Genomic DNA, 22,879 nt, shown 5'->3' with positions numbered 1-22,879 from the left:
AAAAATGTGCTTCTGATTGGGGTAGGAGAGGAAAATAAAGACTATTAGCCATCCAAAGTGATAGCTGCAGCAGTCTTTTTGAAGCTTTTCAGGAACCACGCCTCTTGTCAATTTCAGAACCCTTCCTGAATGCAAGAATAGAGACAGCAGAGGGCATGAAAGGACAGCACAACACATATCCGTGATAGTACTTCTCATCCAGTTCAACAAATTGGAGTTTTAAACTATATGCCTTTTTAGTTTGCTGTCTATTTTTAGCTCCCTGTCCTAAGAAAGTTTTTTCCAACAGCATGAAGTTTTACTTTTGATTTTGGAATACAACAGTTAAAAACTGAAGAGTCAAGAGTAACCTGATTCTAAGGAGTGTTAATTTTTCCTCAGGGGGATTAAGCAGCAGCTCTGGCAAACTGCTTATGCACAAAGAAAATAGTGCACTCGGCACAGAATCTAGGCCCTGGTCTACACTATGAGTTTAGGTCGAATTTAGCAGCGTTAGATTGATTTAACCCTGCACCCGTCCACACAACGAAGCCATTTTTGTTGACTTAAAAGGCTCTTAAAATCTATTTCTGTACTCCTCCCCGACGAGGGGATTAGCGCTGAAATCGACAGTGCCGGTTCGAATTTGGGATAGTGTGGACGCAATTCGACGGTATTGGCCTCCACGAGGTATCCCAGAGTGCTCCATTGTGACCGCTCTGGACAGCACTTTGAACTCAGATGCACTAGCCAGGTACACAGGAAAAGCCCTGAGAACTTTTGAATTTCATTTCCTGTTTGGCCAGCGTGGTGAACTCAGCAGCACAGTTGACCATGTAGTCCCCCCAGAATGTTTCTACGCTCCCCCATCATCTCCGTCCCTGAGGTTATCGCAGATTAGAAGGCGAAAAAACTGCACTGGCGATGACATATTTTCCAAGCTCATGCAGTCCGCCCGCACTGATAGGGCACAGCGTAATGCATGGAGGCATTCAGTGGCAGAGGCCAGGAAAGAATTGCTGTGTTTGCTTAACGGCAAAAGTATCATGCCTCGCTAGCGATCCTGCCCGAGCCAGGTTGCTGTGTTACATGCACTCCGTGCTGTGTCAGCCTTGGGCGGGGGCATGACCGCTTTGTGAGCAGGAAGGCCATAGATAGAGACATTGCATTAGGTAGCTTCTGTAGCTAGAGAAAACATTGCTGTGCATTCAGCAAAGTCTGTGGCAAAAAAAGAGAAGCCCCGTAGTGTAGTGTTTATCATGTTTACCTAAGATGTGAAAGCCCCTTAGTGTAGTGATCACCACGTTCCCCTAACATGCGAAACTTCCCCAGTTCGAAACTGGGTGGAAACAGGCCACTGTTCCTTTTTCTGACTCCCCTCTTGCATTTTTAGTCTTAGAACAGACCACGCTGTGAAATTTTACTTTGAATTATATCAATTATGAGTTAAATAATATGGAAGCTCTCTGTAAGTTATAGTCCCGGGTTCCTTACCTTTTCAGCTGCTCTGATAAATTAACATTTTTGTCAGGGGCGGGGGAAAATTTTCATGAAGCCTTTTATAGGGACTAAATGTTATCTAGGACTCTGAAATAATCTAAACATGGCCCATAGAGTGCAATCCTTCGTTCTGGATTTTTCATTCCACAAGTTGAACTGCTCCTTACTACTGTCCAGGCTTCATGAGCCATGGGAGCAAGGGGCAGGGCTGGGGTAGCTGCAACCACGCAGTAATGCCGGCTGGGAGAGCAGCCTGAGGCAGAAGCCTCCAGCTCGCATGATATTCCAGGCAGGACTAAATCTCCATGAGATGAAATTTAAAAAGAATGACCTGGAGTCACTCCCATTCGGTGCTCTAAGAGGAAGATAGCCATGTCTGTCCAGGCACTCCTGACTGACCTCACCGAGGTCTGCCAGCTGAGTGGGACCCCGGCTGGCAGGAGCTGGCGGACGGAGCCCCAGACCCCGCTGCCAGTCTGGGGCTCCGTCCGTCGGCCCCACTCAGCCCGCTGCCTGCCTGGGGTTCCGATCATCCAGGCAGGCAGTGGGCTGAGCGGGTCCGGCAGACAGGACCCTGGAAAAAAGGCGTGAAATGATTGTCTGCTGTTGCTTTCATGGATGGAGGGAGGGACGGGGGCCTGACAACATGTACCCAAAACCACCCGCGACAAAGTTTTTGCTCCATCAGGCATTGGGAGCTTAACCCAGAATTCCAATAGGCAGCGGAGACTGCGGGAACTGTGGGATAGCTACTCACAGTGCACTACTAAGTCGATGCTAGCCACTTCACCGACTTAATGCACTTAGTGTGGACATACGCTTAGTCGCACTCCACCGACTTAATGCGCTTAGTGTGGACATATGCAATAGACTGTATAAAATCGAATTCTAAAAAATGGACTTCTATAAAATCAACCTAATTTTGTAGTGTAGACATACTCTAGGAATTAAAGATTTGTACCAATACAAAAGAGCTGAGAGTGCACAGAAAATGACCTAATGGGGCTCAGAGGTTGAGAGGTGACTGACACTCTTGTGTCTGAGGATAGTGTGAGGAGTCATGGAAGTAAAAAAGTTATATTTAAAACACTAAACTGAATGGAAGGCAAATGAGAAAAACAGAAGAAAGACTCAGTGAAGCAGCAAAGTAAAGAAGCCGAGTGGTGCTGAGTGGTAGCAGGAGAAGCACAGCTCTTGATGAACATTCTTTAATTGACTATGGTCAAGAATGAAGTGGATATAAGTTTTCCAAGAGCAACAGTTAAGAATACTGGTGAACACTGCCCATAAGGACCAAAAATGTTCTAAAAGCTAAAGGAGTTCTGCTTGTGCAGCATTAGGGAGCCAACACTCTGAAGTAAAAGTATTACACAGACAGTATCTTTAGAAAAGTAAACTTATCCCTATCACTTTACATAAATGACTATCTTAATCTTAATGGACCTAATAGTGAATGAGAGCTTTAAGACTGAATAGAATATGGTCTGAGTAAACAAGGATTTAGCAAGATTAATGTAGACTACAATGGGAGATAAAGAAAAGATACAAAGATAAAGAAAATTTCACTCTAAGATCTTATATTTTATAGTAATTATTTACCAAAAAATGTTTTGGATTAGGAAAGGGCATTGGTACCTCAGTTGGAAGCTTTCTACTCTATTGATACCATAGTGATACTCTTTTGTAAAGTGCTGTGAGAGTGACTGATGAAAAGCAATATATAAGAGTTAGATATTATTATTATTATTTTATTTATGTAGGCTGATGGACCTGTTAAAGAGATGTTTTAAAAATTTCTACTCGGCACCTACACAAACATGAAAGGGCAAATTAAGATTCTTATGGATGATACTTTTCTTGGAAATAGTGCTTTTAATATATTTTTTGCACAAACATATTACGTACACAATTTTGTTTAGACTTCTGATTAAAATAACTTACCATTTTCAGGCTGAGTTTTCTTAAGGGAATCTATTAGAGTACTGACAGCTTTTAAAACGAATATGATTTCTGTTACTTGCTGCCTACAAGGGGAAAATATATAAACTATCAACTGTACAATTTCAAAAAATGTTTCCCAGAATATGATTTTTCTGTTGACTTTTATATAGCAAATACAAAAACAAATTTTGAACAATAAAACCTTTGAGACGCAACCCAGTGAAACCAAGGTTATTTAATGCTGTAAATAACATTCATCTTTAACTGATGTCATTTCCCCACATAAGTGTGACCAATTTATATTTAATCTTTTGAAATCATGTCAATACATAGGCCTCAATCATGCAAACACTAATATATGTGCTTAACTTCAAGCATATAAGTAGTCCCACAGAAGTCATTTATTCAATCATGTACTCAATGGATAAAATTTTCAAAAGCTTTGAAAGTTATTTAAGTGCTTTTAAAAATGTTACCATATATTTATGTTCAGTTTTCTATTTCAACAACAACTATGGTCAGACTAATGCTTCAGAATACTACTACTTTGCTATTTTATTTTATTTTTAGGAACTTTATTATTTTCTCATCAACCTATCAATAGCTCTGCTAGAAATAAAGGAATAGATGGTTACAGAAACTTTTCAGAGACAATGAAATACAGTTGTACTACTATATGTTGCACTCCTGAACTCTGGGCAATAGTCCTGAGGATAACTGCTTCTTAAAGGCCCTTCCAATCAACAGCCTTCCCAAATTTGGCATTTGATCTGGAACTCCCTGCCCTTAGACATTCTTCCATAAGAAATGGTAACTCACCCTGTGCAGTAACTGCATTTCTTTGAGATGTGTCTCTCTCTGTGCCCACTCTAGGAGCATTTGTGCCCCTTGTACTTCCGTGGGAAATTTTTCATAGCAGTGTCTGTTCAGCCTGAACATGCGTGTTACTCCACCTTGTGTTCCATGGCGTTGCTATATAGCACTGCACAGGCTAACCATCGTCAATTCCTTCTCTACTGTGAAGCCCCATGACAGGTAACTGAAGCAGAGCAGAAGGAGGGTGGGTACTGGAGCACCATCGGGTCAGACATCTCGAAGAACTGCAGTTACTGTACAGGATAAGTAACCATTTCTTCTTCTTCTTCGAGTAGTGTTCCTATTGGTTCTCCACTCTAGGTGACTACAGAGAAGTACCCTTTTAAGGAAGAGGCGGCTTTGGAGTCTAATTCAGTGTGAAAGAAAGTACTGCTGAGCCAAACACAGTATCAGAAGCAGAGTTGTGAATTATAGCATAGCGGTCAGCGAATGTATGCATAGAAGCCAGTGTTGAGGCTTAATTCATTTCAATGATAGGAACATTCTTAAGAAAGGCTGTGGAGGTGGAAATAGATTTCAGAATGAGTTTGTAAGTCAGTAGGTGCTTCAAGATTATGAGATCGGTAGCAGTTACTAATACAGTCAGTTATCAAGCTAGAGAGCCTCTCTTTAAAGATTGCACCTCCTTTTGCTCTGTCTGAGATCAAGACAAAAATCTGGAGGTCTTCCTGAAATGTTTAGTCCTATCAAGGTAGAAGGCAAGGGCGCTCCTGACATCAAGTGTGTGGAGCAATGCCTCCCTCTTATCTGGTGAGGTTTATAGTAAAATACACGGAGGTGAATAGGCTGATTAATATGGAAATCAGAAGGTACTTTTGGCAAAAACTTGGGGTATAGTCATAATGTAACATTGTCTCTGAAAATTATGGGTACTGTGCCATAAAATGGAGAGTATGAAAAATATGGGGAGTATGCCATAAAAGCCCCATTTCCCCCATTCAGCGAGCCGATGTGATGGCAATCAGAAATGCCAATTTCGCCGATAAACAGAGTTGTGAGCAGGCAGCCATAGGTTCAGACGGTGGTCTTGTAAAGCATTTAAGAATCAAACTGAGGTCCTGAACTGTAGTAGGGCATTTAATTGGCAGAAAAAGGTTGCACAGGCCTTTGAGGAACCTCATTGTCGTTGGGTGGGCAAATACAGCGTAACCTTCCATTGGAGGATGGCTGCCAGATGAACTCTAATGGAACTCAGTGATAATCCTGAGGTCTGTAGTTCTAGAATGTAATTCAGTATGTCTGGCAGCGATGAGGTTATTGGTGCAATGTGTTTGAGATCGCACCAATGAGCAAATTTTTGTAAGTGCAGGGTGTAGACTGTTTTTTGCTGTGCAGTAACCCCCTTTTTACTTGCTGTGAATAGGCAGTTTCTATGCCCATACTTTGAGGTGAAGGATTCTAAGACGGGGTGAAGGATCATCCCACTCTTCTAAAAGGCGAGAGGAGGAGTGGCATGAAGAGCAATTGGGGAGAACACTGTCATCTGTATCAGATAAGGAAACCATGTTTGTCAACTCTGGCCTTGTCCCTTTTTATTTTGAGTAGGACTCTGGATATTGGAGGAGTTGGGGGGAACGTAAACGGAAGACCCGGCGACCACTGGAGGTGAAAGGCATCCCCCAGGGATCAATGACACAGACCAGATCTGGAGCAAAACTGGGTGCATTTCCTGTTTATTGCTGGGATGAAAAAGTCTATCTGAGTACCACCCCATTGGAAGAATATGTGGTGAAGTACGGTTGAATCTATCCCCCACTCATGGTCTTGAGAGAAATGCCTGTTGAATCTGTCTGCGGTCACATGCTAAACTCCTGGAAGGTATTTTGGGAAAAAAATCTGATTTAATATACTCCAATATCAAAGATTTATAGCTTCAGCACAAGGAAGGGGGATCTTGCTCTTCCTTGCTGGTTTATATAAAACATTTATGACACGTTGTCAGTCATGATCTTTATGTTTTTGCCTCTAATTAGTGGCAGGAAATTGGAGACACGTGCATCTGCCTGCCCTTGATACCAGAGAAACCCCTTTTTGAAGGCCCCAGACTCCATCTTGTATCCCAGGTCTCCATTTTGAATAAGCAAGAGTCACTCCATTATTAGATGAAAATCTGTAGGTCATGTAATACTGAAATTGGCAGGGAGAAGTTGACAGGGAAAACAGTGATGAGATAACATTGACCATGAGGCTGGGCACCTTCTGGGTACATTAGAGAGAATGTTGCAAAGTGATATGGACAACCTGAAATGAAGCAGTTGTTGATCATAAGACTAGGCACATTATAAACTATGTTGCAAAATGGCAAGTAATGAGTTAATTGTTGATCATGAAGCCAGGCATTTTAGAAATAAGTGGTATGTACTCTGGAGAGTTCTGACAAAAAGATATTAGGAAAAGCAAGCAAAACAACATGTCAATCGAGCCTGTCAGAAGAGGTTATAAGGAGAGGTACAGAGGACATCAGTGTTCTGTTCGTTTGCTTTGCCTCTTTGGTACTGTCCATTCAGTCCAGTAGAGGGAAAAGACCAGGAGCAGTTCAGTAAAGACGGAAAAGACCAGGAGCAGAAGAGCAGAAGATCAAAAAGGAATAATCTAAAGACAGTTACCAGGAACTGTCAGCGGCCTGTGAATGACCGATAACCATAAGCAGGGTGCAGCCACTTAGCATCACATCAAACTGTGTGGTAATGTAGTTTTGGGGGGTGCTTTAGCCTGTTGTGTTGGGGATTTGTGTTACTGTGTTAAGGATTTGTGTTTGCACCAATAAAAGGGTGACTTGTTTTAGAAAGATACTACCTGGGTCAATCATTTATCAGAAGTCTGTATCCATGTCGTCCAGGTATTGCTTTAGCCATCCTGGAGACTCATACCTGATGGTTAATAGGTGGGTTGTTTTGAGGGAGCCTATGGTAAACCCTAGAGAGGTCACTGGGTGAGCTACTGGGGGGATACCTAAATTGTGTTTCCAGGGTAACACTGAGTTCCAGGAGGAAGATATGCAGAGAAGTTTCTTGAGGCATCCACCTACCCTGAACTGTTTGGAGCCTAGATGCGCACGCCATCCCAACAGGGAAGCGCCTACTGTTATGATAGTCATTGGAGGGAGGACAGATGAAGGGGACTCCCGCACACAAGTTGTGAGGGGATTTCCACCAACTATACAGAACTGGGTATGGAACGCAAAATGTTGAGACTGTGTCTGCTAAGCGAATAAACCATCCTGAACTACCCTTAAAGGCATAAGCAGTCATGTGTGAGCTATAGGGCCCTACCAAATTCATGGCCATGAAAAATGCACCACAGACTGTGAAATTTGGCCTCTGTGAGCTTTTACCCTATACTGTACAGATTTCATGGGGGGAGAACAGCGTTTTGCAAACAGGGGGTCTTGACCCAAAAGGGAGTTGCAGGCGGGGTCCAACAAGGTTATTTTAGGGGGATCGTGGTACTGCCACCCTTACTTCTGTGCTGCCTTCACAGCTGGGGGGCTGGAGAGTAGCGGCTGTTCACTGGGCACCCAGCTCAGAAAGCAGCGCCCCACCAGCAGCAGCGCAAAAATAAAGGTGGCAATACCATGCCATGCAATCCTTACTTCTGTGCTGCTGCCTTCAGAGCTCGGGAGGTGGAGAGTGGCAGCTGTTGACTGAGGGCCCAGCTCTGCAGGCAGAAGCGCAGAAGTAAGGGTGGCAATACCATACCATGCCATCATTACTTCTGCGCTGCTGCTGCTGGCTGCGGTTCTGACTTCAGAGCTGGGATACTGGCCAGCAGCCGCCGCTCTCCAGCTGCCCAGCTCTGAAGGCAGCACCGACACTAGCAGCTGCACAGAAGTAAGGGTAGCAGTACCGCAACCCCTGCTACAATAATGTTGAAACCCCCCACCCCACCCACAACTACTTTTTCGGTCAGGACCCCTACAATTACAACACCATGAAATTTCAGACTTAAATATCTGAAATCATGACATTTACGATTTTTTTAATCTTCTGACCATGAAATTGACCAACATGGACTGTGAATTTGGTAGGGGCTTAGTGATCTATAATGAAAGTCCCAGCCACTATATGCCCCAGTAGCCAGAGACAGTTCCTGACCAGGGTCTAAGGGCTGATCGGAATCGTACTGATTAAGTCTGAAGGGGACATAAACCTGTGCACTGGGGGGAAGGCTCTTTTGCACAGGGGTCAAGGTGGACCACCTGCTTCAGGAAGAGTTCATTGCCTGAGAAGTCACCTCCCAGGAGCGTCCTTTCAGAAGCCAATCGTCTAGGTAAGGCAACACCAAAATTGCATTCCTGCAGAGGTGAGACACTATTACTGACATGACCTTCGAAAAGACCCGTGGGGCATATGATAGGCCAAAATGGAGCACCCTGTACTGAAAATCATGGAAGTGTAGGACTGGAAGGGACCTCAATAGGTCATTTATTCCAGTCGCTTACGCTCAGGACAGGACTATGTATAACTAGACCATTCCTAACAGGTGTTTGTCTAATCTGTTCTTAAACCAATGACGGAGATTCCACAACCCCCCTTAGCAATTTGTTACAGTGCTTAACTACCCTGACAGAAATTTTCCTAATATCCAACCTAAACCGCCCTTGCTGCAATTTAAGCCCATTAGTTCTTGTCCTATCCTAAGGTTAAGGAGAAAAAAATTGCCCCCTCCTCCTTGTAACAATCTTTTATGTATTTGAAAACTGTTATGTCCCCTCCTCAGTCTTTTCTTCTCCACTAGACAAAACCAATTTTTTCAGTCTTTCCTCATAGGTCATATTTTCTAGACCTTTATAGACCTTTAATCATTTTTGTTGCTCTCCTCTGGACTTTCTCCAATTTATCCACTTCTTTCCTGAAATGCAGCTTCAAGAACTGGACACAATACTCCAGTTGTGGCCTTATCAGTGAGGAGTAGAGTGAAAATTATTTCTAGGCTTGCTTACCACACACCTGCTAATACATCCCAGAATGAAGTTTTCTTTTTTGCAACAGTATTACACTGTTGACTCATATTTAGCTTGTGATCCACTATAACCCCCAAGGTCCTTTTCTGCAGTACTCCTTCCTAGGCAGTCATTTCCCATTTTGCGTGTGTGCAATTGATTGGTACTGGCCTTCTGTAAAGCATAGGAATCATTTATGGGATGGGTGGATTCCAATGCGGAAATATGCAACCTGAAGGTCTAGGGCCGAAAACTAATCTCCTTGGTCCAGTGATGGGATTATCGTTGCAAGTGTCACCATTCTGAATTTTTGTGCCTTCACAAAGGTATTGAGTAGTCTTAAATCTAGGCTGGATCTTCAACTGCCAACTGTCTCTTTTCTGGGACCAGAAAACATCTGGAGTAAAACCCCTTCCCCTCTGTGCTGTGTTGGAACTGGTTCTATAGAAGGGGATCTATTTCCTGCCGTAGCAGGTTCTCATGGGAAGGGTCCCTGAAATGGACAGAGAAGGAGGGTTGTCATATATAAGAGGAAATTATCTCCAAAACCCACTTGTCCATAGTGATGGACTCCCAAGACCACTGCAAGTGGTAAAGGTGGTTCCCAAAAGGAGGAAGGCAGGTGAAATATTGCACCTAGGGTGGAGCACCCATATTGACACTACCTGAAGAACACCACTTTTTTTTTGGTCAAATTATATTCTTAATTATAAATACATTTTTTTCTACCGTAAAATATTGGCGTGCCCTCCCCCTCTTTTTTTTTTTTTTAAAATACAGTACATACCGTGGAAGAGGACATTTGCCACTTAATCTTTCATCTTCTATGTAGCGATGCAGTACATCCTGTGATCTTTTCAAGAGTACAGACAGTGCCATTCTAGAGATGTATCCTTCCTGAGGAGTTGTGACTTTATTACTGAATGAAAACTGAAGCAGTGTTTCAAAGCACATCTTAGAAAATTCTTCTCTCATTCGAATATCTATTTCTGCTTCTGTCAAAGTAAAATAATCTTTAATAGTGAAACAAGTATGGTAAACATACTGTATTTTTTATTTCAATAGCTGCCTTAATCATACCTACAGTATTTAAAATGGTAACATTTGCAAATACTGTAAAGCACACATTCTGAAAAAAGATAGCCATACAGCCATTTTTAAATAGCACATAAAAATTCAGAAACAGCTACATATTTTCAATTAGTGTTTTAACTTAGCTATAAAGCTTTAATCTAAAAGCAATGTCTAGTCAGTTACACCCCTTAGTTTTTATCAAAGTCACTCAATCTCAAAGAACAGGATTTTTTTTTTATGCATTGCAATTGCCAGAAATTATTACCAGTACCTATTTTAACTCGCATGCTGGAGACCAAAGTGAGTGGGAAGTGGAGGAAGACAGTTTAAAAAAAAAAAAAAGACTCAAAGCCTAGGTAAGTACAAAGAGACAAGAGTGCATCCTTAAACAAGATATTTACTCCAAAATGCAGAAATATTACCAGAAAGTGGCAAACAAACAGAATACTATACATTCTTCATAGCATGAAAGTTATCCCATAGATTAAGAAATTATAGTATTTGAGATCACCTCTGTGGGCTGGGAATTTATTCATGATATTAGTGAATGAGTACTACATGCAGTTTAAAATCTTTGGTAAAATTGGTATTGTAATATGCACATTTTAATTTGCCTTCCACACGATTTTTACACTGTTCTTATCTTTTGTTTATAATTCAGGTAACATACCCGTAAATGACGACGACTGAGAATGTATTGAACCTTTATTAAGCATAGTCATTATCTGACCAACAAATTCCTTGGGAATAAAATTAGCATACGGCAGTATCTCTGTGCTGATGAGTTGCACCACCTAAAACAAATGAAATACATTTAAATTTGTTTTCTAGGAAAAATTCAGCTCTTAAAATTATAACTAACACTTAGAAGACATATCTACACTTAAAGAAATGGAACAAGATACAGGAAGTTATAGTCTGGATGCATTCATTAAATATAAGAAAACAATGTTCAAATAAAGTATGAATGGTCATGCTCAGTGAAACTTGAGAAGCAACATCTTTTATATTTATTATGCTTACTGTTGTAAAATTGCTAATACAGGATGTGTACATTTTTCAAAAATAGGAGCTTAAAATTAGGCTTCTAAATTCATATTTTAGGCATCTGTCTGATCTTCTGAAGGGCAGATCACTCAACAGATCCCACTGAATTTTGAAAATCATTGCTGAAATGTTTACTTCAGACTGAATTTAGAGAGTTTTGGAAAGGGACAATCTGACCTTCAGAACCAAACCTCCTCTTCCCCTCCCTACTCCATCTTAACTAGAAGATTAAGACAGTGAATATTAACAAGACCAAGCAGAAGAATGTGTTTATAAGAGAAGGTCCTCTTTTGGCTTGATCCTGAGAGGAACTAACATGGGACAGTTAGGTCCCATGCCCATCGGTAGGTCTGTTTTACTGCACACTAGATCTAAGTCAGTGGCTCTCAACCTTTCCTGACTACTGTACCCCTTTTCAGGAGTCTGATTTGTCTTGCGTACCCCCAAGTTTCACCTCACTTAAAAACTACATGCTTACAAAATCTGACATAAAAATATATTTGTATCATAGCACACTATTACTGAAAAAATTGTTTTCTTTCTCATTTTTTATCATATAATTATAAAATAAATCAATTAGACTTTAAGTATTTTACTTGCATTTCAGTGTATAGTACATAGAGCAGTATAAACCAGTCACTGTCTGTATGAAATTTTAGTTTGTACTGACTTTGCTAGTGCTTTTTATTTAGCCTGTTATAAAACTAAGCAAATAACTAAATGAGTTGATGTATCCTCTGGAAGACTTGTGTAGGTTGAGAACCACTGATCTAGGCCACTACAGGGAACCCTGCTTCCATTTTTAATCCTTAGCTCTATGTATCCTGGGAGATAACTGAAAGCACTTAATTATCACTGCCCATCAACCTAGAACTCCTATCTCAGCCCTGATGCGAAAAGTGACCTGTCTGTCTTCCTTCAAATGTCTCTTCCTTCTCCAAGGCTTTTCCAATGTTAACCCAACCAAGTACTGTAACACACCCATTTAAACTGCAGTGCTGTCTGATAACCTGCCTGAGGGCATCAAGGGCATTGTGTGTCTGAGTTGCGTCATCTGTCCATTCAGATTTAAAGTTCCTGGAGCAAGGATCATATCTTCCTGTTTTTTGTGGGTTTTTTTTATATAGGTGAACACAGTCACTGCTTAAATAATCATAATTACTGAATGCTTATCTCTTGGCTAATCAAGAGTATTGCTTCACTCTTAAGAAAGTGCAACATGAGGCATTCACTTTAGGTCAGGTTGTGAACATTTACACTCAAATGGTAAGCAATTACATGTGTGAGTAACAGTTCACAAATGGGAGTAAGGGGTTCACAGTGTGGTCCTCTATGAACATTTAATAAGGACTATTTATGAATACAGAAATAATTCTATTTAACAATTATGGGAAAGATTGTGCCATTAAAGTATGACCTTGAGTATGGGATTGGATGGAGCTACACCTTCTCAGAGAAAGCTTAGGAGACTTTTTAATTCAGAAAAGCAGGAGGCTTCAGTGAAATCTGGAGAATTGCAGCAATTATTAGGAGGCTGCCACATGCATTCCCTCTGTGCAGAACCAGATAATGTGTGGGAGGCAGAGACATGTCCCACTTCCCCCCATTCCTTGGGGTTGTCCTGCACCCCAGTTGATCCCAACAAAGAACTCCTTGTGCATGACTTCCCACCCCTAAGCACACCCCAAAAGCCAGCCGCAATCTGGACCCTGGTTTTGTTATCTTTTTTACTGATCAAAAAAGAAGTTGCAGCCAAGTTAGTAAAATTCAATATCAACCAGTTTTCTCCAGATGTTAATTTATGACTGTTACCTATGAGTTTGAACATTCCTAGTTAGTTTATATATAAGGTAATACAAAAACACTCTAGTCTCCTCACCTCAACATCAATACTCTCATTTCTCTGAAACTCTTGAATAGAAAGATTATCTGGAGGTATACTAAAAAGAAACATGAAAATATTATGTTATATTTTTAAAGTGCATAGAATCGTCTGGAAATTCTACAGAGAGAGAAAGAAGCATGCACGGTGTTAAAATAAAAAATATGTATATACATAAAGCTAGTACTGTATATGCCAGAGACTAATTAATATTTTAGAATACAAACCTGACAGCGTATGAATAAAACAATCTAAAAAGGACTGAGGAAAAAACGTTGTATAAAAAAAAGTAAGAAACCATAATAAAGTGTTACAGAAACAGTTGATTATCGACTTTAAATAGTAATCATTTGTCACTGACAGTATTATTTTGATATTTGCTTTGTTTCATTAGCTATTGTGTGTGTTTGTAATCATCTGTATTAGTGTTTTAAAAAACAGCACTTCAATTAAAAAAAATCAGAAATTTGCCAAGATAAAGACTGTTGTACAGGAATAGTTTATTAGTGTATCAACAGATTCTTCTTTGTTCATGTCATAATAGCAACTTTAAAATTGTCACTGTAAACCCTTTACAAAGATTCCACAGAGAGACTGCAGTGGATCAAACATATTTTACCATTGTTGCTTATCCTCTCTGGTCACAAGATTATACGATTTTTGTCATTTTTATTTTTAAGCTTACCTTAAAAAGCACTTCATTTGAATTTTACTTGATTTTCCCACATGTCTACCAGATATCCAATTTTTGTTTTTGGTACAATACTCTCCCATCTTTTTAAAAAAATAAAAAAAACACACAATTTGAACTACCAAATGTTCATTTTCTCTCATTCCTGTTTAACAAGAGTGCATCCATCACTGAATTCTACTCCATAAAAATATTTGGGCTTGTTCCATATTTTAAATCACGATGCTGACATGAAACTGGAGTATTGTGGGTGTTTCACAAACTACTAATTCTGAACAATTTCATGTTTTCTCCTCTACAATGTCACATCACTTTTGTAATGTATGTGCCCTTCATTTATGTGGCTGAGAGCATCTGTCCAAGGGGAGCAGTGGGGGCAAAAGATATATCTGGCTTTAAGACTAAGCTTGATAAATTTATGGAGGGGATGGTATGATGGGATAGCCTAATTTTGGCAATTAATTTGGCAATTGATCTTTGATTATCAGCAGGTAAGTATGCCCAGTGGTCTGTGATGGGATGTTAGATGGGATGGGATCTGAGATACTACAGAGAATTCTTTCCTGGTTGCTGGCTGGTGAGTCTTGCCCAGATGGTCAGGGTTTAGCTGATCGCCATATTTGGGGTCGGGAAGGAATTTTCTTCCAGGGCAGATTGGCAGAGGCCCTGGAGGTTTTTCGCCTTCCTCTGCAGCATGGGGCACGGGTCACTTGCTGGAGGATTCTCTGCAGCTTGAGGTCTTCAAACCACAATTTGAGGACTTCAATAACTCAGACATAGGTTAGGAGGTTGTTATAGAAGTGGATGGGTGAGATTCTGTGGCCTGCATTGTGCAGGAGGTCAGACTAGATGATCATAATGGTCCCTTCTGACCTTAAAGTCTATGAGTCTGTAAGTTTCAAAACAGTTGGCATAGTCTTTTTGTCCTGTCAGTAGACAGCACCCAATCCTTATATCTGAGTTTACATTTTATATGTAATTTATTGTCTAGGGCAGGGGTTCTCAAACTGGGGGTCGGGACCCCTCAGGGGCTCACAAGGTTATTACAGGGGGGGATCACGAGCTGTCAGCCGCTTTGCCACCTGCATTTATAATGATGTTAAATATATTTTAAAGTTTTTTTAATTTATAAAGGGGGTCGCATTCAGAGGCTTGCTGTGTGAAAGGGGTCACCAGCACAAAAATTTGAGAACCACTGGTCTAGGGACTTCTACAGTTAAGTTTGCCTAATACTGTACATTACAAGGAACTGGTTTTAGTTGCTTATAACTTTGCCAAGCAATAAAAATGATGCAGCAATTTCTGAGGACAAAGTTAGGGGAAAATATGGTTTTTTGGCCAGTGTTAAAAAAATTCTAGCACCTCCAGGCTTTAGAGTAGAGACTTGAAGATGGGCACAGAGGTCCCTTTGGGGTCAGGGTCATGTACTTTGCTTCTCCCATGAAAATTCACATGGCCAATTTATAACCCTATGCAAATAGCTATTTGTACATGCTCAGTGGAAGCCTCTCAGAATTTGGCAGCTAGATTCTCCAAACATTCTGTCTGCACTGAACATGTTCCAGTCCCACATACCTCCTTTATGCCAACCACATTGTCCATACTTAATTCCATGGCTTCAGGACTTTCCCTGCAATTGCTCATCCTGTCTGCTGGGGGCCACTGTGATACCTGACACTAAAACTGAAAGGAAGGAGACTCTCTCTCCTTTGCTTTCAGTGATTTCCATGCTAGCGGCCAAGCAGCATGGAGGAGGAGGAGAAAGACACTTTACTTGAATGCAGAGGGATGAGGAGCAGAATGGACAGGTATAGGTGGATAAAAGTAGAGAAAGGGGGGCCAGGTCCAAAAGGGGAAAGGCTTGAGGGAGGAAAATCAACTGAAGGGTCGGTAACCACTATACTCCCCTCCAGAACGCCCAAATCCTAAAATTCATTTGCTGTCTAGAAAATTCTTGTAGAACCCACTGCAAACTGTGTACCCTATCTCCAGCTAGTGACTGGTCTAAATGGAGGATAAAAGCCTACTACTGCTACCAGTTACTCCATTAGCTCAAGCGGTAAAAGTCTGTGCTATGGATATAAAGATTCACAATGACGCAAATAGAAATTCTCTTTTCCTGGTTTGTTTTTAAAAACAATTTAGACCAGAGATCCCCAAGAGGGGTGTGGACAAACATTTGTGGGGGGCACAGTGGGGCCCTGACCAGCCCCCATCGGGAGAGAGGAGGTCCTGCTCTGCCCCCAGCTCTGCTCCCAGCCCCAGACTTGCCCCCAGTTGCAGCCCTGCTATGGCTTCCGTTCCCAGCTCCACCCCCAGCTGTGGCCCCAGTTTTGGCCCCTTTACGCCGTCTGCTCCCTGCTCTGGCTCTCATGGGGGGGCCTGATCAGGAAAAGTTAGGGGACCACTAATCTAGATACTACAAACAATCTCTCTGCCTCATAGGAATAGTGTGAAGATAAATTAAATAATGTTTGTGAAACACTCAGATACTGCGTTAATGGGTTCCATAAAAAAAGGAATAAGAAAATTTAAAATTCTATATTTGCTGCAAGTGTTGGTTGCTGTGCAGTAAGCCAGCCCAGGACCCATAAACACAATGCTGAGGGTATAAAGATATTGATTAACCACCTGTTCAGTGAGCACTCTCTTCGTGTACACTGAATGGGGAATGTGTCTATGCAAGAACTGTAGTAATGATGTAATTAAAGGTTGTATCACAATGCATACATATAGGGGAGGCTGAATTAAAGATTGCATAGGCAACCTTAATTCTGGCATTTCCCCACTTTTGAGTGCTTGACTTTTCAACATGAGTGTTCTTTTGATTTAGTCTTTGGTATGTTATATTCTATGTACACATGCACACACTTTTTCTGGTTTTGAATATTACTTCATATAATGGTTTAAGCTGCTTCCAAAAAAGTCTCTAAGAATTATTGTTATGAAGTAATACACCAGCATGCTACTCACAGCTCTGTTGGTGCAAATTCAAGTTTAACTTGAAAGAATAATATACTGACTCCTAAAAGTTCAGAATGATTTTGGCTTATTAGAAAAAACAATCTAGTTCTCTCTCTAAATTTCCATTGTCAAGAACGCAATACTTATTGCGTGAAAGGTGTTATGTTCCATGACGGAGAAATTAATGTTTTATTTTTTCATTGGCCTGGGCTCTTCTGGTAACACCAACTGCTTAGCATACAACCTTGCACATACTTTAGTTTCTGCTCTCCTACCTAGGTTTCATTAAAAAAAATTTTTTTTTTAAAAATCTACCCACATCCAGCCCCACAGGTAGCTTACAACCTACCCCAACTTAAGAGACAATGGACTATCCAGGTAAAGTCACACATCCCATGGCCAGACCACTGTGATCATCTAGTTTGATTTCCTGAATGACATAGGCCAGAGGACTTGTCTGAATTAATTCCTGCTTCAAGGCCAATGGTTGTGGTTGAAGTAGAGTATATCTTTCAGAAAAACATTTAATCTTGACTTAATTTCCAGTGATGGAAAATCCACTACAATTTGTGTTAAGTTGTCCCGATGTTTATACAATTGCACCTTCTTTCTAGTAGGAGTTTGTCTAGCTTCAACTTCTAGCCATTGGATCTTGCTGCACCTTTGATTGATAAACTGAAGAACTCTCAATTATAAAATTTATGTTCCCCTTGTAGGAACTTACAGACTGTGATCAAATCACTCCTTCAACTTATTTTTGGTAAGCTAAATAGACTGAACTCTTTGAGTCTTTCACTGAAAGGCACATTGTCCAATCTTTTGATAATTCTTGTCTTTCTTCCCTTCTGTTGCATGTGTCACAAGTCAATATCTAGATTGTCCAGCATCTAACTGCTCCATCACTGAAAGCTCCAAAGTGTTGCAATCCAAATCTAATATTTTAATTTTGGAACTCCTCCAACACATTTAACTATCTGCATCTCTGCCCTGCAGTCACACACTAAAGATTGAGCTAAGCCAAATTTTGGCACTATGGCGGGCTTGGCTTCTAAATGCCTCTTCTCTTAACCCTCTCTAACTTTTCAATAGCATTCCTGAAGTGTGGACACCAGAACTAGACACATGAGTGGTTGCACCAGTGCCAAATACAGAGGTAATATAATCTCCCTACTCCTGTTCATACATGCAAGGTCACATTAGGCCTTTTAGCCTGGAATCTCATTTTCAGCTGATTACCCACCATGACCCCAAAGTCTTCTTCAGAGTCACTCCCTCCCAGGATTGACTCTCCCATCCTGTAAGTATGGCCTACATTATTTGTTCCTAGATGAATGACACTACATTTGGCCATACTGAAACACATACGGTTTGCTTAAGCCCAGCTTATTAAGGGATCCAGGTCATTCAGTATCAGTGACATGTCATCTTCATTATGTACCAGTTAAAGAAGTATGGGCTGGATGAATGGACTATAAGGTGGATAGAAAGCTGGCTAGACGTCAGGCTCAACGGCTCCATGTCTAGTTGGCAGCCGGTTTCAAGCGGAGTGCCCCAAGGGTCAGTCCCGGGGCCAGTTTTGTTCAATATCTTTATTAATGATCTGGAGGATGGCGTGGACTGCACTCTCAGCAAGTTTGCAGATGACACTAAACTGGGAGAAGTGGTAGACATGCTGGAGGGTAGGGAAAGAATACAGAGGGACCTAGACAAATTAGAGGATTGGGCCAAAAGAAACCTGATGAGGTTCAACAAGTACAAGTGCAGAGTCCTGCACTTAGGACGGAAGAATCCCATGCATTGCTACAGACTAGGGACCGAATGGCTAGGCAACAGTTCTGCAGAAAAGGACCTAGGGGTTACAGTGGACGAGAAGCTGGATATGCATTGACAGTGTGCCCTTGTTGCCAAGAAGGATTTTGGGCTGTACAGTAGGGGCATTGCCAGCAGATCGAGGGACATGATCATTCTCCTCTATTCAACATTGGTGAGGCTTCATCTGGAGTACTGTGTCCAGTTCTGATCCCCACAATACAAGAAGGATGCGGAAAAATTGGAAAAAATGATTAGGGGGCTGGAGCACATGACTTATGAGGAGAGGCTGAGGGAACTGGGATTATTTAGTCTGCAGAAGAGAAGAATGAGGGGGGATTTGATAGCTGCTTTCAACGATCTGAAAGGGGGTTCCAAAGAGGATGGATCTAGACTGTTCTCAGTGGTATCAGATGACAGAACAAGGAGTAATGGTCTCAAGTTGCAGTGGGGGAGGTTTAGGTTGGATATTAGGAAAAACGTTTTCACTAGGAGGGTGGTGAAGCACTGGAATGGGTTACCTAGGGAGGTGGTGGAATCTCCTTCCTTCGAGGTTTTTAAGGTCAGGCTTGACAAAGCCCTGGCTGGGATGATTTAGTTGAGGATTGGGTCCTTCTTTGAGCAGGGGGCTGGACTAGATGACCTCCTAAGGTCCCTTCCAACCCTGATATTCTATGATTCTATGATCTACAAATGATCAATAAAAGTTTAGTGTTTTCTTCCAGATCACTCATAAAACTATTAAAAATAGTGCAGGGCCAAGAACCAATCCCCACAGGACTCTATTAGAAACATACTTGCCCAGTGATAACCCCCACATTTACAATTATATGATGAGACCTATTAGTTAGTCAGTTTTTAATCAATATAGTAAGTGCCATGTTGAATTGTACTGTTCTGGTTTCTTAACCAGAACATTTTGTGGTATCAAGTCAAATGCCTACAGAAATCAAAGTATATTAAATCAACACTATTACCATTATCAACTAAACTTGTAATTTCATCAAAAATATTAATATAGTTTGAAAAGATCTGATTTCCATAATCTCATGTTGACTGACTTTAGTTACCCTCTTTTAATCTTTAAACTGAGTCCCATATTAGCCATTTTATTATTATCCCCAGGATCAATGTCAAACTGGAAGTTCTATTATTATTTGGTGATCCCATTTATCTTTCTAAACGAATAATTTATTTAAAAAGAATAATTTCTTCCTGTCCTCTGCAACCTTCCCAGTGTTCTAAGCCTTACTAAAAATCAACATTAATGGTTCAGAAGGTTCCTCAACCTTCTCTTTATAAACTGTTGGATGCAAGTTATCCAGACTTGCGGATTTAAAAGTGTCTAACTTTAGCACCTACTGTTGGAGTTAAAAGTATTTCCTCATCATGATCATCTTCTGATATGAATAAATCATCTGACTTTTTCCCCATATACAGAACAGAAATGTTTACTGACTGCTTATGCTTTTACATTATTGACAGTTGTTCCATTAATGGATAATACCATTGTTGGGGTTCCTTTTATTCCTGTTATACTTAACCTTATTGTCCTTAACTTTGCTGGCCAGAGATTTCTCTTTGTGCTTTTGCATCTTCTAGTTATAGAAAGGGGGAAGACAAATCATGGCAGCCAATCCAGCTGTTTGCCAAGAAGAGGAAGAGCAACTGAAGGAGCACAAAAAGAAATCCCGGATGCTTGATTCAAGGCTGAGAAATAAGGTAGTGAACCAGGGAGCAGACTTAGATTTAGTGTAGACACAGCCCAACTGATTACAAAATCATGATTAAGGGGCAAGATCACCTTAACTGGTTAAAAGAAAACAGTTCAGTTTGCATCCACACAGCAACTTTTCTACCATCACAACTGTGCTTTCCATGGCAACACCTACTACCCTACTTAGATGTTCTAATATCAGTGGACTCTGGGAAAATCTTGGCAATTATCTATTCTATGCTATTGCAATTTTGCAAAGAAAGAAAGCCTCCCACCACTGCCAGTATTAGTTCAGTTTTAGTGGTGTTAGCAACAAAAGAAACCCTAAGTGTTTATAAACCAGCGTTTGAAGTACCATGTTGATTAGAAGTACTATAAGCATGCTTAGAAGAAACAACGTTTAAAATGTTGGCTCCCAGTATTACTAACACTAGTGAAGCTCAAAACAGTATTAACTACAGTGGAAACTTTTTAAAAAATAGTCTTAATATAGACAAGGTTATAACACCTCAGGGGGGCGTAGAGGCCCAGAGGCCAAGCACACAGCACCATGTGGGACAATGCACTCTGGGATATTTTACTAATTCTACACTACACTCCCACAAGGTATAGCAAATTTCAAGTTAAACCATGTAAGCATATGGATTTTACAATACTAAGAAGAGACAATCTTTAAGCAGGAATAGCTTCCCGACCTTAGCTAGAGTAGAGCTGGCGCTCCATTATAATATTATATGAAATTAGGAGAACGGGGAGAACAGGCTCTACACATCAGATCCTGGCTCACATGGAAAACAGTAGGAAGAAGGGCTCAGGCCCCCTGAGGGTATGTCTACACTACGGGATTATTCCGATTTTACAGAAACCGTTTTTTTAAAAAAGTCGAGTGCACGCGGCCACACTAAGCACATTAATTTGGCGGTGTGCGTCTATGTACCGAGGCTAGCGTCAATTTCCGGAGCGTTGCACTGTGGGTAGCTATCTCATAGTTCCCGCAGTCTCCCCCGCCCATTGGAATTCTGGGTTGAGATCCCAATGCATGATGGGGCAAAAACAGTATCGCGGGTGATTCTGGGTAAATGTCGTCACTCAATCCTTCCTCCGTGAAAGCAACGGCAGACAATCATTTTGTACCCTTTTTCCCTGGATTGCCCTGGCAGACGCCATAGCATGGCAACCATGGAGCCTGTTTTGCCTTGTGTCACTGTATGTGTACTGGATGCTGCTGACAGACACGGTACTGCAGTGATATACAGCAGCATTCATTTGCCTTTGCAAGGTAGCAGAGACAGTTACCATCCCTATTGCACCGTCTGCCATTGTAAATTGGCGATGAGATGATGGTTATCAGTCATTTTGCACCGTTTGCAATTGGAAATTGGTGATGACGGTTATCAATCCTTTTGTACCGTCTGCCGCTGTCATGGGTGCTCCCGGCTGGCCTCTGCTACCTTGCAAAGGCAAATGAATGCTGCCGTGTCATTCCCTTCTTTATGTTTTGTCTAAAAATAGAGTCAGTCCTGCCTAGAATATGGGGCAAGTGTACTAGAGAACCAGAGAACACAGCTGCTCCGGGTCAGAGCCCCAGAGATCCCGCAGAAATGATGAGCTGCATGCCATTCTAGGGGGTGCCCCTGCAACAACCCCACCTGTTGCTTCCCTCCTCCCCCAACCCTCCTGGGCTACCGTGGCAGTGTCCTCCCATTTGTGTGATGAAGTAATAAAGAATGCAGAAATAAGAAACACTGAGTTTTTAGTGAGATAAAATGAGGGGGAGGCAGCCTCCAGCTGCTATGATAGTCCAGGCAGGACATTAAAGGTTTGGGGGGGCCTCTGTCTATCATAGCCTGGAGATTTTTTCAAATGCTTTGTCATTTCGTCTTCTGTAACGGAGCTCTCATAGAACAGATTCATCTCCCCATACAGCGATCAGATCCAGTATCTCCCATATGGTCCATGCTGGAGCTCTTTTTGGATTTGGGACTGCATCGCCACCCGTGCTGATCAGAGCTCCACGCTGGGCAAACAGAAAATGAAATTCAAAAGTTTGTGGGGCTTTTCCTGTCTACCTGGCCAGTGCATCCGAGTTCAGATTGCTTTCCAGAGCGGTCACAATGGTGCACTGTGGGATACCGCCCAGAAGCCAATACCGTCGAATTGCAGCCACACTAACCCTAATCCGACATGGCAATACCAATTTCAACGCTACTCCCCTCGTCGGGGAGGAGTACAGAAATCGGTTTAAAGAGCCCTTTATATCAATATAAAGGTCTTCGTTGTGTGGACGGGTGCAGGGTTAATTCGGTTTAACACTGCTAAATTCGGTTTAAACGCGTAGTGTAGACCAGGCCTTAGAGGGGAAAAGTACTCCAGATCCCATCTCAGCAGCATTCATTTGCCTTTGCAAGGTAGCAGGGGAAGAGTAGGGAGAGAAACTCGAACCCACCCAGAAAGGCA

The 22,879-nt window shown here is 41.5% G+C and overlaps 1 protein-coding gene across 4 annotated transcripts in view; it reads right to left on the bottom strand.

The window, feature by feature from the left end:
- Positions 1–22,879, bottom strand: part of MON2 (MON2 homolog, regulator of endosome-to-Golgi trafficking) — a 162,404-nt gene that overhangs the window by 13,155 nt on the left and 126,370 nt on the right. For all 4 annotated transcript variants that reach the window (XM_045032917.1, XM_045032925.1, XM_045032936.1 and 1 more), the window contains 4 exons: positions 13,239–13,299; positions 10,983–11,106; positions 10,026–10,233; positions 3,421–3,503 (listed from right to left, as the gene is read on the bottom strand). In XM_045032917.1, the coding sequence (XP_044888852.1) occupies positions 3,421–3,503; positions 10,026–10,233; positions 10,983–11,106; positions 13,239–13,299 (476 nt within the window). The remainder of the gene's footprint in view (positions 1–3,420; positions 3,504–10,025; positions 10,234–10,982; positions 11,107–13,238; positions 13,300–22,879) is intronic.

This window comes from Mauremys mutica, chromosome 1 (genome assembly GCF_020497125.1).
Source record: "Mauremys mutica isolate MM-2020 ecotype Southern chromosome 1, ASM2049712v1, whole genome shotgun sequence".
NCBI lineage: Eukaryota > Metazoa > Chordata > Testudines > Geoemydidae > Mauremys > Mauremys mutica.
Note: the sequence above shows the minus strand (reverse complement) of the source record. Positions and strands in the feature narration are given on the sequence as shown.